The sequence below is a fragment of the Mobula birostris genome, chromosome 22 (genome assembly GCF_030028105.1).
Source record: "Mobula birostris isolate sMobBir1 chromosome 22, sMobBir1.hap1, whole genome shotgun sequence".
Lineage (NCBI taxonomy): Eukaryota > Metazoa > Chordata > Chondrichthyes > Myliobatiformes > Myliobatidae > Mobula > Mobula birostris.
Window position 1 is genome coordinate 20469355 of NC_092391.1, and position 18008 is coordinate 20487362.

Consider the following 18008-nt stretch of genomic DNA (forward strand, 5'->3'; position numbering starts at 1 on the left):
AATATTGGTCCACAACTTCATCTCCTCTATCTGGACCATGGATGAGAATGAATTCAGCCTGGCTGCAATGCCCCATTTAAAGTAGCTAAGATGCTGTTCAATTTCATGCAGGAGTGACACTTTTTTGGAGTGAGTTGCTGCCACCCACTGTGAGCACCTGCTGCCTTTAGAAAAGGGGTATATCACACTCGTATTTGTACTCCTGCTGCAAGCAGCTAACACAATAGACTAATGATTAAACTGTTATTTTCCTGTCTGAACAGCCCAACCTCAATACTTGGCGAGAATTCTGAGCACTGAAGAGATTTTACAAAACTTGATTTGGTAGTGAAATTTATGTTGTGTTATAACTAATAGACATTAGCTATTAGTTCAAATCTATCAATAAGATTTAATGATGAAACTCATGAATGCTGGGGCGTTCAAATGAAAGAAAGCAGTTTAATTTTCTTCACTATTGTGTGGATACTGAAAGCCATTTGCTGAAAATACTAAGATGAAAAATCATGAAAAATAATAAATCAGTCAAATCTGATTGATAAAAAACTTGGAGCTGGCAATTATATTTAAAAAATAAACAGTAAGTTTTTTCACTGGAATGCAGTGTCTGAGAAGATGTTAAGGCATATTCAATCATAAATTTCAAAATGGATTTGGTTAATTATTTGTAAAGAATAAAACTGTGGGTCAATGGTGAAAGAACAATTTGGATAGCTCTTTCAATGACCTAGCCTAAGAACACTGGAATAAATCTCCTCTTTCTGCGTAATGATTCTGAACTAATGTATAGCAAAAAGAGAGGAAAAAAAAACAAGTCACTCCAAGAAGGATATGAATGATATTTCCCAGTGGTGAGAATGAATGACCCACTTTCAAATGACCCATTCCTGTTTAAATCTACATTAAAGCATAGTCAATATATATTGTAAGATTGGTCAATTTTTTTTTCTAATCTTATGCCACTTCAACATTTGAATTGCCTCTTGCTTCTGTCATTTAAGTAAAAACAAATCAAAGAACTCTTATGAAAGTCATTCAGCCCTAAACAAAAAAACATTTTTCTTACCTTGTGAAACTCCTACTGTTTGGGTAATATAGCTCTGCGCTAAAATACTTCAATCAGTAATAATTTCTGGTTACAAATAATGTGACTTTTATTGGAATAGATGAGTTTTTATTGCTCATGGTATTATTATTGGACAATTTAGATACCTGCAGGGTAAAAAGTTGTAAGCTTCAATTGTTTTATAAAAACACATTTCAAAATGTTGTGATTTGTGCCTGCAAATAGAAGCATCCTCCAGGCCATTACATAGACAGAATGAGTGAAGACAACGCTAATTGGGACACAGCTTGAGTACTGCCTTCAGTTCTGGTCACAACATTATGGGATAAATTGTGTTAGAAAGGTTCTATAAGAGCTACAGAGATGAAGTTTAAACTTTGATAATAAACTTACTTTGAATTTCAAAGATTATCTATGAAGGAAGACTGGCCGAACTGAGATGTGGAAGGGACACTGAGGTGTATGAGAACCCTCAGCCAGAATGACTTGAGCAAGGGAGCATATATTTAAAGTTAATGATCATAGGATTGAAGAAGAGAGTGTGGCATTTACACCCTGGAAAGTTGGTAAAAGAGGCAGAAATTGGTATTAAATTCTAAAGCAGCCTGGATGGGCAGTTGTAGAGGAAGAGATCTAATCAATCAGAAACACCATCGTGTTGCCAGCTTATGTGTCTTCCATTCCCTCTCTTGCTTTCTCTCCATATCACAGTTTCATCCATCAATCTAACTCACCCCAGTGACTCCTCTGCTACTCTGCAATCACTTTGATCTTCATCTCTCCACCCTTTCCCATCATAACAATCATAACCATTCCTGCTTGTACTTTCCAATTGTCACCCTCACTTCTTCCTACTCATCATTTGTCGATATCAACCCTCCTTCACTTACCCACTATCCTCACTCTTCATTCTTCTCCATAACCCTGCTCCCTTCCATTTGCCCTTTATCTACTTCCTGTGGTTCTTTCCCATTCCCCTATTACTACTCTAAAACTCTCTCACACCCTCTTCCTCATCTCCTCTCCATTCCTTGCTCTTCCACCCCACACCATCTTCTCATTCTGTTCCACCCATAGACCCCTCCCCATCACAGCCATTGATGCACACACTAATCATCATGCAACTCCCCAATGGCCTCTTTATCATTTGATCCCCTGTGTCACCTGCACTCCTTCTTCCTCTTCACTCCCAGCACCTCTGGCTCACCCTCTGCTAAATCCCCCATGCCTCACATATACCCCTTACATTTCTCACCTCATCCTCCATATACCAGTCTTCTCTGCATCCCAATGCTTTCTGCCCTGCCCCACTACCCACATTCTACCTCCTCTTCACTCCTTCCAAAGTTACCAACCACCTCTTTACCCCCATACCCCCATTATTCAACCACTCTTTGCTCCTATTTCTTCACTACACACTCCCCACAAGTCAAAGTTCTCCCACCTTATTACCCCCCCCCCACCCTGACTTTCAGACTGGCTACAAATTCTCACCTTTCCTCTCCATCCCATCTCTTCTGCTTTCCCCTCACCCAGCCTCTCTCTAACCCTCATGCCACCCTGTCCCTCTCTTCCCAACTAGTCTTGCTCCATTCCAACCTATCTCTCTCACTCAATGCCCTCCAACCCCAATTCCCCCTCTCTTCAACCCGCAGCACGCCTTTCTCCCTAATCCCCATCCCTTCCCTCTTCACTCACACCGTCTCTCTCTCCCTCCCTAACTCAACGCCACCAACTCTCCATCTCCCACCTCGTCTCACTCCACCACCACCACCACCACCTCCTCTACCCGTCTCTCTCCATCTTGCATTCTCCCCCCCCCCTTCACCCGCATCCCTCGACTCTCCCGCCATCAATCTCCGTCAGTCGCTCGCTGCACCACCACGAGCCGCATTTGGATCACTCCCCTCCCGCACCACTCGGAGACTCTGCGCCTCCTTTCCCGCGACTCGCGGACAACGTTCCCCGCTCCCGCCGGCACCGATGTGCTCCCTCCGGCTGCGGCCACTCTGCACCGCAATGCCCGGGGCAGCGGTGCCAGGGACCGTGCGCGCGGCCGGGGACGGGGCCGCGCGACTGGGCGAGCGCGCTCCGCGGGCCCCTGAGATGGATCCGGCGGTAGCGTCGCGCGCCGTGGTCTGGGAGCTGAGCTCGCGCTGCCCCTCGACGCGTGCTCACCGCTCGCCCTGCTCTCTCCGCAGACCCTCGGCCGTCGGTGGCGGGCAGAGCCGGAGCAGCGACGGGGTCATCTTGGACATCTCCTCCTTGAAGATGAACGAGCTGGAGACCGACGTCCCACCTCTGCCGCCCAGGTACCGGTTCAGGGATTTGCTGCTGGGTGACCAGTCCTTTCAGAACGACGACAGGTAAGGAAGCTGACACCTATGCACAATACATTTCAACTAAAATTATATTCTGCGTTGATTGATGAAGATGACTGTGAGACTGGATGGGAGTTCACACCCCTTGTTTTAGTGCCTGTACTGTATGTCTTCTTTCGACGTTGGACTTTTGTTTTTTTTTTGAAGTTTTAATTTGTGTGTAGAACTCCAAAGTTTAATATAGAATACTGGAGCCAAATTGCATTGGGAAGGTTATCTTTTTACAGTGCAAAATGTTTATGGAATAATCTGAAGAAAAATGTGGGTGCTGGGAGTGGGACATTGGGAAGCGGGATTTGGAATAGTTAAGGCACCAGAGCTAACTTTTTAAATTTCTGTCCAAATTTGGTTTGGTTTATGCCACATATATAGCAGAAAATAGAAATCATTTATTAGTCTGCTTGTCAAGAAGTTGTTATGATTTGCTGACTGTAGATTGTAATGTTGATTAAATTTGCAATTGCAATCTCTTATTGGTAGTTATGTCCTGCAATAGGCATGTAGTGCTTTTTTACAGTTTTGAAGTCTGTTGAAGACACTTAATATGGTATTATAGATCTTTTTAAAGATAGCATGTTATTTTTGTAATTTTCACAACGGAAGGAAACTACATTGTTACAGAATGAATTGCTGGATTGTGAACTTAATCTAAATAATGGATATAAATTAAGATTGGCTCAGAATTTTGGATTGAATATATTTAAGAAACTAAGACACTACTGAAATGAGGCAATCATTTTAAATCAAATTATTGTAGTTCAAGTATTTTTGGCTCTTACTATATTGCCTGTTGTCATAATCATATTTAATTTGTAGAGCTTTAAAATATGTTAATGAAACTATGCACAATTTATTAATATATAATTTACATTTTGACACACTGTAGATGGTATACGTAAAATTTTGATTCCACCTATCTTAAATTCAGGAACATTTTCCAAATTGTCGTGAGACCCTCTTGACTGATGCAGAGCAAGAGAGCCAAATTAAGTTTATAGGTGTGCATTTTGTGAGTGAAAAATGCGAAAGGTCTTTTTGCATAAAAGCATGTGTAAATCTGGAATATTATCATGCATCAGGACAGTGGATGCAATCAGTTGGTATTTTCTGTAGATCAATAGGTTCATGTTGAACAAATAATTATGAAGCAATGGTAGACAATTGGAGCAACATATAAAATACATCCTGAGGAATTCAACAGGCCAGGTAGCATCTGTGGAAAGGAATAAACAGTCAACACTTGGGAAGTGGGGGGGGGGGGGGGAGAAACCAGAATAAGGTGGTGGTGGGAGAAGGAGTACAAGCTGGAAGGTGATAGGTGCAGCCAGGTAAGTGGGGAAGGGGAGGGGAGGGGTTTGAAGTGAGAAGCTGGGAGGTGATAGATGGAAAAGTTAAAGGCTGAAGAAGGAGGAATCTGACAGCAGAGGAGAGTAGACCATGGGAGGAGGGGCACCAGGGAGAAGTGATAGACAGATGAGGAGATGAGTAAGAGGGAAGCCAGAGTGGGGAATGGTAGAAGAGGAAAGGAGGACAGGGAATAATTACTGGAAGTTTGAGATATTTATATTCATGTCATCAGGTTGAAGGCTACCCCAACAGAATGTGAAGTCTTGGTCTTCCAACCTGAGGGTGTCTTCATTATGGCAGTAGATGAGGCCATGGACATGTTGGAATGGGAACAGAGATTGGAATTAAAATTGGTCTGCCACTGGGAAATCCTGCTTCTTGTGGATGGAGCAAAGGTGCTCAACAAAGTGGTCCCCCAATATACGTCAGGTTTCATGAATGTAGAAGAGGCTGCATTGGAGTTTGGTTCAATCATACATGATCTGGCTTAGAATAGGTTGAAGGGTGAAATGATGTAATCCCACTGTAATTTATAAAACTGGTAAATTATTAAAACCTTTAGAGATACCACACATCTTGAATTGGTAATATAAATACTTTGTACAGAATCTCAACCTTGCACGTATTTGAACACTGAGATATCTTCAGTTTGAAGGTGTGTTTTTTTGATCTGTACCTTCTGAGCAGATAGCATATTGTAATTATTGTTCACTTTTTGATATTCAGAAACTTTTACCTAGAAAGATAATTATCAAACTTGAACAACCAAATACAGAAACTATTAACATTTCTAAGCTCTAGTATATTTTACTTGAAAACACCATTGATCCGATTAAAAACTACATCATCTGAAATATTTGCATAAAAATAAACCACCTATTGCCAGTTAACGAATGATTACTTCCAGAGAAGGAAACCTCATCATGAATTGAGTATTATTTTAAAACATTCTGGTAATAACTGCACATATATATCTCAAGAATGTATTTTAAAATGATATGTGTGAATACTTTGACATCTTTATATAGATATTGTACAAATAATAACTTGTGCTAAGTGCAGCTCTGTAGGTTTCACTGATTGTACAAAATCAACTATTTTCCATTATATTGAAAACATATTTAATCTTCTTTACAAAGTTGGACATTCCACTTTGCCTCGCTTAACCAAGCATTCATTACCCTCCACTGGAATTCAGGTGCGAGTGTGCAGACTGAGGGATTGATCATGAAGTAAGCCAGTGAACTCAATAGAATGCTGCAACTTTACTATGCCTTGTGTAGCCCTTTCATGGAGAGCAAATGTTTGTGTATTTATTATGAAGAATTTATGTAGCTTTTATGTTGCCTATACATGAATCACAAAAGGTTGGTTTGCAGGTGCAGCAGGCCATCAAGAAGGCAAATGGAATGTTGGCCTTCATTGCTAGAGGGATTGAATTTAAGAGCAGGTTGTGCTGCAACTGTACAGGTTACTCGTGAGACCGTACCTGGAGAACTGTGTGCTGTTCTGGTCTCCTTACTTGAGGAAGGATGCACTGGCTTTGGAGGCGGTACAGATGAGGTTCGCCGGGTTGATTCCAGAGATGAGGGGGTTAGTTTATGAGGAGAGATTGAGTTGCCTGGGACTGCACTTACTGGAATTCAGAAGAATGAGAGATCTTGTAGAAACATATAAAATTATGAAACAGATAGATAAGATAGAGGCAGGAAAGTTGGTTCCACTGGTAGGAACTAGGGAATATAGCCTCAAGATTCGGTAGAGTAGATTTAGGATGGAGATGAGGAGGAACTGCTTTTCCCAGAAAGTGGTGAATCTGTGGCATTCTCTGCCCAATGAATCAGTGGAGGCTACCTCAGTAAGTATATTTAAGACAAGGTTGGATAGATTTTTGCATAGTAGAGGAATTAAGTGTTATGGGGAAAAGACAGGTGGGTGGAGATGAGTCCATGGCCAGATCAGCCATGATCTTATTGAAAGGCATCTCGACGAGCCAGATGGCCTTCTCCTGCTCTTATTTCTTACGTTCTTTATGTTTTAATTATACGTGTGTGGCAGGCAGGCATGTAAACAGACCATAGTTTCTTACTCAAAACTGTAGAACTATGGAACAAGTAAGTTTAGCTTCCTTGCAGAAAACCTGCACCCAAGTGCTGAGTGAAGGCTTGCATTAATTTGCAGTGGTAATTTTAATTATGAAATTGTTTTTGCAAACAGTGGAATATAATTGGAATAATTATTTGAAGTCTCATTGGTAGATTGTGTATGTCTTTTTTATTTTGCTGTGGTATTAGAATACATCAAGGTCACATGCAGCCTAATGGAACTGTATCACAAATTGGTTGGATAATTTGCACCTGCATTTACCCACATGATTTTTTGATCTCTGGTCACAAGGAAGATGTATATGAACACAGTTTCTTCTATCTGTAGAGGAAAAATATAACAGGCTAGTTGGCTCCCATTTAGTTATTCAAATGATTTACTTGCAAATAGGAGACAACCGTCAACTCTCATAATATGGAAGGGTAAGAAAAATAATATATTGTATCAGAGGAATGTATATTTCCACAAAAGATTATCATAATAAATGTCACTTAGTTTTTTTTTTGCAGATTGTTACAGCATGTGTGATTTAGTTTACCATAATTCATAATACAAATTTATATAAATGGATTGATGTAAAGCTGGAGACATTGTGGCTATGTTTTAATGTTTTAAATCTATATTTAGTTATATTTTGCAATTGTAATCTTTCTGAACTTGTAACGAAAATGAGCAAATTTTTTTGATGCTGTCTGTTTTCCTGTATTTAGATAGCTCTGTAACTAAGATGTTCTAAATGTTTCTGATGTGTCCACTGATTCATATTAATTCAGAATTCCATGCAGGCCATGATTCAATGCTGTGCACCTTCATAGATTCTGCATGTGGAGAACAAAGGTGAATGACAAATATAGAAGGAAATGTGCAATTTGTGTTGTGGCAGTTCTGGGTGGATTGCATACTTGATGGATTTAATGAATACTGAATATTAGTTTGTTAACACTTTTTCCCAAATTCATTTATGTGGCACCAAGATGTTGAGAGAAATTCTGTCCTGCCGATGTACAGGAACCAGAAGTGAGACTAGCTGATTGTTGCACTATTGGGTCCACTAGGTCAGATATAATATTACAGTACATAAGCATTTTCTATTTTGATCTCTGCTGCAAGTATATGAATTCTCAAGTCTCTGTTTATATTTGTCAAAAATAACTAAATTACAGTAGATTTGGTCTGGATATCAAGAGATAAAGGAAATTATTTTCTAATATATCTTGAAGGGAAATAGGAGCTTTACCCTCAATATGTCTAATTCATCCATTTACCATGAAATTATTTAATTTACTTGCCCTGTTTATGGATGATTGGCATGATCTTGTGAGCAGTTTTGGGTCCTTTATCTAAGTTAAGATGTGCTGGGTCTGGTGAGAATCCAGACAGTGTTCACAGGAATAATGTAGGGAATGAAAGCCTTAACATATGAGGAGAGTTTGATGGCTCTACTTGGGTTCCCACACTGGGGTCCATGGACTGCTAGCTTAATGGTATGGTCCATGACATAAAATAAGTTTGGGAACCCCTGCTTTAGCCTGTACTTGATGGAGTTTAGAAGGATGAAGGAAGATCTGATTGAAACCTACTGAATACCAAAGAGCATGGACAGAGTGAACATGCGAGGATGTTTCTGTTACAAGGTGAGTATACGATCTGAGGGCACAACCTCACAATAAAGGCATGTCTCTTCAGAACTGAGATGAGCAGGAATTTATTCAGCTAGAGGTTATTCATCTACAAATCCTGTGGAATTTGTAGTCACAGAGGGCTGTGGAGGTCATCATTGGGTGTATTTAAGGCAGATAGTAATATGTTCTTGTTTAATAAGAGTTTTAATAGTCACACAGAGAAGCTGGAGAATGGTGTTGAGAGAAAGAGAAATAAGCCATGATTGAATGGTGTGGCAGAATTGATGGGCCACGTGGTCTAATTCTGCTCCCATATTTTGCAATAGTCTTGTGAGAGCAATGCCATGGCATAGAATGCTGCATGTAATGAGAAGAAAATAGGAATAAAATACGTCAAGTAACATAATTGATAACTTGTATTGATATGGTCCTTTCAATATTCCAGGGAGGGTATTACCAATGGTATGAAGTGACATTAAAACCAATAATTTAATCATTTTAATGGAGGGACAGATAGCAATGTACAGACATTTGAGAAAGGAGTTCAGGAGTTTCATACCAAAGTAGATGAAGTGTAAGTCACCAACAGTGGAGCAAAGGAAATGAAGGAACTTCAACAATTGGAGCTTCATGAAAAGTTTGAAAGATGGAGAAGATTATGGGAGTGTTGAGTGAGATAAGGTTTGTCCATTGTCATCGATGAAGACCTTGACACCATTAAGTGCTTTTTACAAGGTTGAGTTGCTAGCTTGACACTCAACCCGGCACGGATAGAAAGTGTGCCTGGAAGCGGCCGGACTGAATTTGAACTTGGGAACCTTCGCTCCGGAGTCTGGCGCTGATGTCACTGCGCCACCAGCCGGCTTTTGGTGTCGAGACAAGCACTTGATTTGGATTTAGGTGAGGGAGAGTTGCACAGCGTCAGCCTTACTCTCTCTTCCCAATTCCCATCTGGATCCGGTGGCAAGACAAGAGTTGAGACGACTGGAGATGGGACTAGGTGCAGTGGATGACCAGGACATCTTCTGTGTCTCGTGCTCTACATGTTCCACGACGCTTGCAGAGACCGCCTTCTTGAACATTGGACCTTCCATTGGTCTCGTCTGCTCAATCTGCCGGAGTCTGTCTTCACATGCTGGGATAGACATTGCCCTATCTCACCAAGGGTTTGAGATCTGTCGGCAACCCTCACCTGGTTTAGCTGGCTTGTGGAAGCCGTTGCCAGGGGTGTGGCTGCTGTCGCATGCAAACAGCTACAAGGAGCCACAGGTGAGAGCTGAGTGCCAGGTGGGGACCAAAGATGGACTAGCCGCCTTGAAAAGATCGCGACATGTTCCCCCACCAGAGGTGCTACCCCTCCCTGACACCCCATACACCCCAGTTGAGTGAGATGGAAGAGGTTTGAATACGTGTGAGGGTATTTTAAATGACATATTGTGGTTTAATCACCACGGAGAATCAATGCAAAGACAATCCGAGTGCAAGAATTCTAGTTGTCCAAACACATGAGTTTTCTCCTATATAATTGGTACGTTATAGAACTCCTCAACAAGATTTGTGTCTGTATAAGGCACAGAGGAAAATTACTTACCAAATATGACGATGAACAACAAAAATAACTTAGATTATGAGAACACTCAGTCCTCTTTTATTGTCATTTAGAAATGCATACATGCATTAAGAAATGATACATTGATATCACAGAAAACAGGACAAACCAAAGACTAACACTGACAGAACCACATAATTATAACATATGGTTACAGCAGTGCAAAGCAATACCATAATTTGATGAAGAACAAACCATGGGCACGGTAAAAAAAAAGTCCCCGATAGTAGGCAGCAAAGGGGAGAAACTCCCTGCCATAATCCTCCAGGCACCGTCAATTTGCCGATGCCTTAGAAGCAGCTGACCACAGCCGACACTGAGTCCGTCCGTCCGAAAACTTCGAGCCTCCGACCAGCCCCTCCGATACAGCCTCCCGAGTGCCATCCTCTGCTGAGCGCCTTCGACCTAGCCCCGGCTGCTGAAACAAGCAAAGCCGAGGATTTGGGGCCTTCTGCTCTGGAGATTCCGGTTACCGCACAGTAGCAGCGGCAGCAGAGTGGGCATTTCAGTTTTCCAGATCTTCCTCCGTACTCTCACGTCCGTCTCCATCAAATCAGAATTGTGCACTTTAGTTCACTGACTAAAAGCAAAGTCAAAATGAAGCAACTGCAAAGTAGTGAAGTAACTCTGAAGGAATTAATAAAAGTAAGTTGAAATGTAGGGAATCAATAAGGGAACTTAAGCCATGGATCTGCAAACAGCTGAGCTTAATATCAGTGTTGGGAAAGTTACTGGAGGAGATTCCGAGAGACAGGATCTGCCTGCATTTGGAAAGGCAACAACTGATTAAAGATAGCCAATATGGCTTTGTGTGTGTGAAGTAGCGTCTTTAGAAATTGACTGAGATTTTTGAAGAGGTGACCAAGAAGATTGATGAGGCAGGATGGTGGACATTATTTACATTGAGACATGATGATAGATACTGGAATCTGCAACAACAAACAATCTGCTGGAGAAACTCAGTGGTTCAAGTACATCTGTGGGATAAAAGGAATTGTTGACAAGGTTCCATGTGGCATGCTGGTCTGGAAGGTAAGATTACATGGGATCCAGGTTGAGCTAAGCCAATTGGATACAAAATTGACATGATGAAAGCAGTCAGAAAATCATAGTGGAGATTTGCTTTTTTTTTAAGATTGGAGGTCTGTGACCAGTGCTGGGTCCACTGTTGTTGGCTATCTACATTAACAAATTGAATGAGATCATTTTTGTCATAGTTGGTAAATTTGAGAATGACATCAAAATTGGTAGTATACTGAGAAGTGAAGAATGGTTTCTGTGTCTTCAACAGGATCTAGAACAACTGGGAAAGTGAGCCAAACAATGGCAGCTGGAAATTAACTAGGACAAATGGATCTTGTTAAGTTAAACTAGGCCAATTTGTACATAATAAATGGCAGGGCGCTATGGAATGCAGTAGAGCAGAAAGACCTAAAGGTTATGTTTATAGTTCCCTGAACATGGTGATACAGATAGAAAAGATGATGTAAAGAATGCTTGACAAGCTTTCCTTCATTGGTCAAGGCAATGAGTACAAGAGCTGGGACATTATGTTACATCTCTACAAGGTGCTGATGAGATCACACTTTCTGGTTGCCTTGCCAGATACGTCAAGTAGAAAGGATGTATTAGCCTCATAGAAATGGTGCAGAAAAGAATCAAAAGGATGTTAGCAAGATTGAAGAGCCTGAATTACAAGGAGAGACTGGATGGGCATTTTTGCTTGCAGCATGGGAAGCTTAGCATCGAAAGTTTAAAAGTATTTAAAAAGGTCACATTGTTTTTAAGGGTGGGAGAGTCTAAAACTAGAGGGCATTGATATAAAGTGTGAGATGGAGAAGATTTAAAGGAACCTGATGTTTGAGAACTGCTCAGTCATTTTAATATTTTCTTAATGAAGGGCAGCCTTTAGGGAAAGGTGTTCGTTTTATTAATTTTGATATTATAGGTGACCAAGTTGACAGCTTGGAAGCTGATTCAGGCTCTTATCAATGGAACATTTGCTTGTATTCTTCATTCTTCTATTTAATATATTTAATTGTCTCAACAGCCAAGTACTGTTTTTATATGGTCATCCTACATAATATAGGCATGTCTAATGGCAACTGCTGTGCCTGTGACTGCAAGCAACTAGACACTCTCCTCGGACTCTGCTTACCCTTTTTATTGCTTTGGTAAAGCAGTCAACATAATCAAAGACCCCATCCACTCCAGACATGCTCTCTTCTTTCCCTTCAGCTCACCCTTCCATCAGCCAGAAAATGCAAAAGCATGATAGCACATACCACCAGGTTCATGGACAGTTTCTATCCTGCTGTTTAAGACTATTGAACAGTCTTCTAGTATGAAAAGGTGGATCTTGACCTCACAATCTACCTCAGAATCAGAATCAGGTTTAATATGATTGGCATGTGTCATGAAATTTGTTGTTTTGTAGCAGCAAGTCAGTGCAATACTGTACATAATTTTAAAAAAATTAAATGTTAATAAAAATGTATATATTAAATGAGTAGTGCAAAAAGAGAAGCAGAAAAACTCGGAGAGGTAGTGTACATGGATTCATTGTATGTTCAAAAATCTGATGGCAGAGGGTAAGAGGCTATTCCTAAAAAGTTGAGTGTACGGCTTTTTGAGGCATCACCTTTTGAAGGTGTGCTCAATGCTGGGGAGGCTAGTGCCCATGATGAAACTAGCTGAGTTTGCAAGTTTCTGCAGCTTTTTCCAATATTGTGAGGGACTTTGTTATGACATTGCACCTTATTGTTAACCTGCACTGCACTTTCTCGGCACCTAGAACACTTTTTATTCTGCTTGCTATTATTATTTTACCGTTGCACTATCGTAATGAATTGATATGTATGAATGGTATGCAAGATCTTCTTTTCACTCTGCCTTAATATAGGTGACAATAATAAACCAATGTACCAATTTACCATAATATCATACCATTTAATTGGCTACTTTTAAGCATTAAAAAAAAAATCGCTGACTACATGTTCATTAATAGAAAATGAAAAATCTCCAGATGCTTATAATTGCTCAGTGTTGGAGCAGTTATAATAAGCAGTAGGTTATTAGTCTTACTAATAAGTATGGTGTTTTAATAAGTACCAAATACAAACTGAAGCCCCAAGTGTAATTTGGGGCCAGGAGCTGTGTTGTGATATTGAACTACACAGATAATTTGGACTATTTTTTGAGGCTATAGTGCTAGCAGTCCTAGGGGGAGAAATTAATCTAAAATGGTTATATATAAAGAACAATTAAATGTTAGTTATTCTTAAAGCTCCCTGTAGATATACAGTGCCTATAAAAAGCATTCACCTCCCTTGGAAGTTTTCATGTATTATTGTTTTACAACATTGAATCACAGTGGATTTAATTTGGCTTTTTTGACACTGATCGACAGAAAGGGGCTCATTTGTATCAAAGTGAAAACGGATCTCTACAAAGTGATCAAAATTAATTGCAAATATGAAACACAAAATACTTGATTGCATATGTATTCACCGATTTTAATATGACACACCAAATCATCACCAGTATAGCCAATTGGTTTTAGAAGTCACAAAACTAGTTAAATGGAGATCACCTGTGTGCAGTCAAGTTGTTTCAATAGATTGTAGTAAAAATACACCTGTATCTGGAAGGTCCAACTGCTAGTAAGTTAGTATCCTGGCAAAAATGACACCATGCAGACAAAAGAACGCTCCCAACAACTCCATGAAAAGGTTATTGAAAAGCACAAATCAGGCGATGGATATAAGAAAATTTCCAAGTCACTGAATATCCCTTGGAGTACAGTTAAGCTAATTATCAAGAAATGGAAAGAGTATGGCACCGCTGTAAATCTGCCTAGAGCAGGCTGTCCTCATGTGAGTGACTGTGCAAGAAGGGGAGTAGTGATAGGGGCCACCAAAAGACCTGTGACAACTCTGGAGGAGTTACAAGCTTCAATGGCTGAGCTAGGAGAGACAGTGCCTACAACAACTGTTGCCTGGGTGTTTTACCAGTCGCAGTTTTATGGGAGAGTAGCAAAGAGAAAGCCAGTTTTGGAAAAAAAAACTCACAGGAAATCTCAGCTAGAGTTTGCCAGAAGGCATGTGGGAGACTTTGAAATCAGTGGGAAGAAGGTTTGATGGTCTGATGAAACCAAAATTGAGCTTTGTGGCTATGCTTGATGTAAGACAAACATTGCACATCATTAAAAACACACCATCCCTACCATGAAGCATGGTGGTGGTTGCGTTATGCTGTGGGGACGTTTCACTGCAGCAGGCCTGGAAGGCTTGTGAAGGTAGAGGATAAAATGAATGCAGCAAAATGTAGGGAAATCCTGGAGGAAAACTTGATGTAGTCTGAAAGAGAACTGTGACTTTGGAGAGCAAACTGTGACCTTCCAGCAAGGCAATGACCCCAGGCATAAAACTAAAGCTACAAAACAGTGTCTTAAAAACAACAAAGTTAATGTTCTAGAGTTGCCAAGTCAGAGTCCAGACCTCAATCCAATTGAGAATTTTTGGCTGGAGTTGAAAAGGGACACACAATCCCCATGTAATCTGACAGAGCTTGAGCAGTAGAATGGGGAAAAATTGCAGTGTCCTGATAAAGATCTATCCACATAGACTCAAGGTTGTAATTGCTGCCAAAGTTGCATCTGCTAAATACTGATTTGAAGGGCATGAGTAATTATGCAATCAATTACTGTATTTTGTATTTAATAATTGTAAATTTGGATCAATTTACAGAAATTTGTTTTCACTTTGACACGGAAGAGTCTTTTCAGTTGATCAGTGTCAAAAATGGCAAATAAAATCCACTGTGATTCAATAGTGTAAAACAATAGAACATGAAAACTGCCCCGGGTGGGTGGGTGAATACTTTTCATAGGCACTGTATTTCCATGACAGCAAAAAGAGAACTGAAATAGACTTGTTTTAAAAACATTTTAAAATGTTGTATACATTTCAATGAAGTATTGCATTTATATGCATTTAAAATTTCATGGTGTTGTACTGAATTTCACTCCCTAATTCAGATGCTTCTACTTCCTCAGAAAGCTAATGAAATTTTGCATGTCCCCATCTGTCCTTGCCAATATTTTTATAGGGGCACCATAGAAAGCATTCAGTCTAATGCATAATGGCTTGGCCTGGTACCTGCTCTGCACATGACTGCAAAAAACTGCAAAGTTGTGGAATCAGCTCAGCACATCACAGGAACCAGCCTCCCCTTAATGGACTCTGTCTAGACTTCTCACGGTCTCAGTGAAGCAGCCAGCATAGTCAAAGACCCCACCCACCCTGGAATTCTCTCTTCTCCCTTTTCCCATCAGCCAGAAGATACACAAGCCTGAAAGCATAAATCACTAAACTTGAGGACAGCTTCAAACTGAAAGATATTAGACTCTTGAACAGACCTATTGTATGATAAGATGGACTGATGACCTCACTATCTATGATGGACTGTTGAATTCAGAGTCTATGTCATTATGATCTTGCACATTATTGTTTATCTGCATTGCACTTTCTCTGTGGCTTTTACATTTAATTCTGCATTGTTCTTGCATTACCTTAATGCACTGTAGAATGGCTTGATCTGTAGAAACAGTATGCAAGACAAGCTTTTCTCTGTATCTTAGTACATGTGACAATAATAAACCGAGGCTAATATCAATAAAATGTTTAAATGCTCCCTTCAGGACAGCTATAAGATGTGAATAAATATTGATTTGACTGAGATTTTAATTATTTAAATGAAAATTGTGCAAAGTAATATTGTGGGTAAAATGTGTTACTGATTTCAAATCCATCTGTGATAGATTAATGAGAATTTTTTTGTTAAGGTGAAACTGATAGTATGAAATAATTGACTAAACTGGCTGTTCTGTGTTCACTGTGTGATTTGGTTTTATCAGTGGCCTGATTTGTGCTACCTGTAAGCTAGCTGTTCCCTCTGGAGCTGCTGGCTATCAGCCATCCCAAATCTAGCACATGTCAGGTTTGTGTATAATGAATCTACTGTGCGAGCATTGATGTGCCAAATAGAGATCTTGGATGAATTTTGAAGAAAAGATGACTTCAGTATATTGAAAAGGATTGCTGGCCCTATGGTAAAAATAAATGCATGAAATATTTTACTTTATTTTAATTATTTATATTTTAATGCATACTTATTTTGTAGTTTTTTTTTAAACTATATCTATTTCAATAACTTCTAAATGTCTGCAAGGTCAAGTTACTCCTTGGGGCCTGTCCTTCAAGCAGGCTTCTTCACAGGTGTGGAGGGTTGGCTCACTTGGCCCTCTTCATTTTCTAAATGTCTGGGTGGATGGGGTCCACTGCTAATGGTTAGGTTTGCTTCAGGTCAAATGGACAATTTGAAATAGTGAGTTCCCCCCCCCACATTATCATCATTTACTGCATTACAAATATTTCATTTCAAAAGTTATTCATTAGTGGGAAACAGGATAAATTGGGCAGTTTTGTTTTGAAGATTATAGCATGTTTCACCAATTTACTGGAGCTCTTTATGCTATGGCAATGGTATTTATTTTTCATTTGCCCATTTGTTGTCTTCTATGTTCTACTTGCTTTCATTGATTCTGTTTATAGTTATTATTCTATACATATGCTGAGTATGTCCTCAAAAAAAGAATCTCAGGGTTGTATGTGGTGATATGTATGTACTCTGATAATAAATGTTACTTTGAACTTCAAAAAATTAAAAGACCATCATGTAGAAGGTATTAGTATGGATAGAAGATTAACAGGAAACTGAGATTAAGTATAAATGGGTGACTATTCTGATTGACGAGTTATAACAAGTGGTGTGCCACAACATTTTATGTAAGAACTTGTTATTTACAGTTTGTACAAATAACCTGGATGAAGGCACACATAATCTGGATTATGAATGCTAAATTTGTTGCTATTTCAGTTAGTTGTGAGGAGAACATTGGGAGATTCAAAAGTTCTTCAAAATAGTAACCTAACCTTATCCTTTCAGTGAAATTGGGGTATTAAGTAACCAACATCCCTAGCATTATCAGCAGCCTTTATTGGGTAGACCCTGTCAGGCATCAGATTCCTAGAACAGCAACCCTTTTCTAAGGTCTGCTGTGGGAGGAGATGACAAGGTGGAAAATGAAAAGAATCAAAGATGTGCACAAATCTTCCTTGAAGTGCAGCATCTTCACTGACTCAGGTTAGGTTGCATCTGCAGGTTTCCCTTTTACAGCTATTAACAAAGCCCTTAGCCCTCCATTTTCTATACCTTTAATCTCATTCCCTCTCTTCTGGGTCAGAGCAGAAAATAAAATTCCCCTGGTCCTCACCTTCCAGCCTCCGTATTCGACAGATTATTCTCTGCAGTTTCCCCGCCTTTGAGGAGATCCTATCACCAGATAGTACTTCCTGTCTCTTCCCAATTCAGCATTTCACAGGGGCCATTCCCTTTATGGCTCTCTGGTCCACACTTTCCCTTCTCACTCCAGTTGCCCTTACGTAACAGACAATGAAAGACTTGTCCTTTTACCTTTTCCCTTCCCACCATCCAGGAAACCAGTGTTTCCAAATGAATCAACAATTCATTTGCATTTCATCCAATACTGGATACAGCATTCAGAATTTTTCTACATTGGAGAATCCAAATGTGGACTGAATGATCACTTTGTGGTGACTCTGAGTTTGCCACTTTAATTCTCCAAGCTGTTCCTACTCTGATCTATTGGTATGTGACCTTCTGTACTATTACAGTGAAGCCCAATGCAAACTTGACAATGAGTACCTTGTCTTTCGTGCAGCCTCCTGGAGTGAACATTGAATTCTATAATTTCGGCTAACTTGATTTCTGTCTTTATTAATCATTCTTCTGTG

General features: G+C 39.9%; 1 protein-coding gene across 4 annotated transcripts in view; it reads left to right on the top strand.

Moving 5' to 3' along the window:
• Positions 1–18008, top strand: part of kcnt1b (potassium sodium-activated channel subfamily T member 1b) — a 416707-nt gene that overhangs the window by 41784 nt on the left and 356915 nt on the right. For all 4 annotated transcript variants that reach the window (XM_072240265.1, XM_072240261.1, XM_072240263.1 and 1 more), the window contains exon 2: positions 3268–3432. In XM_072240265.1, the coding sequence (XP_072096366.1) occupies positions 3338–3432 (95 nt within the window). In that variant the 5' untranslated portion in view covers positions 3268–3337. The remainder of the gene's footprint in view (positions 1–3267; positions 3433–18008) is intronic.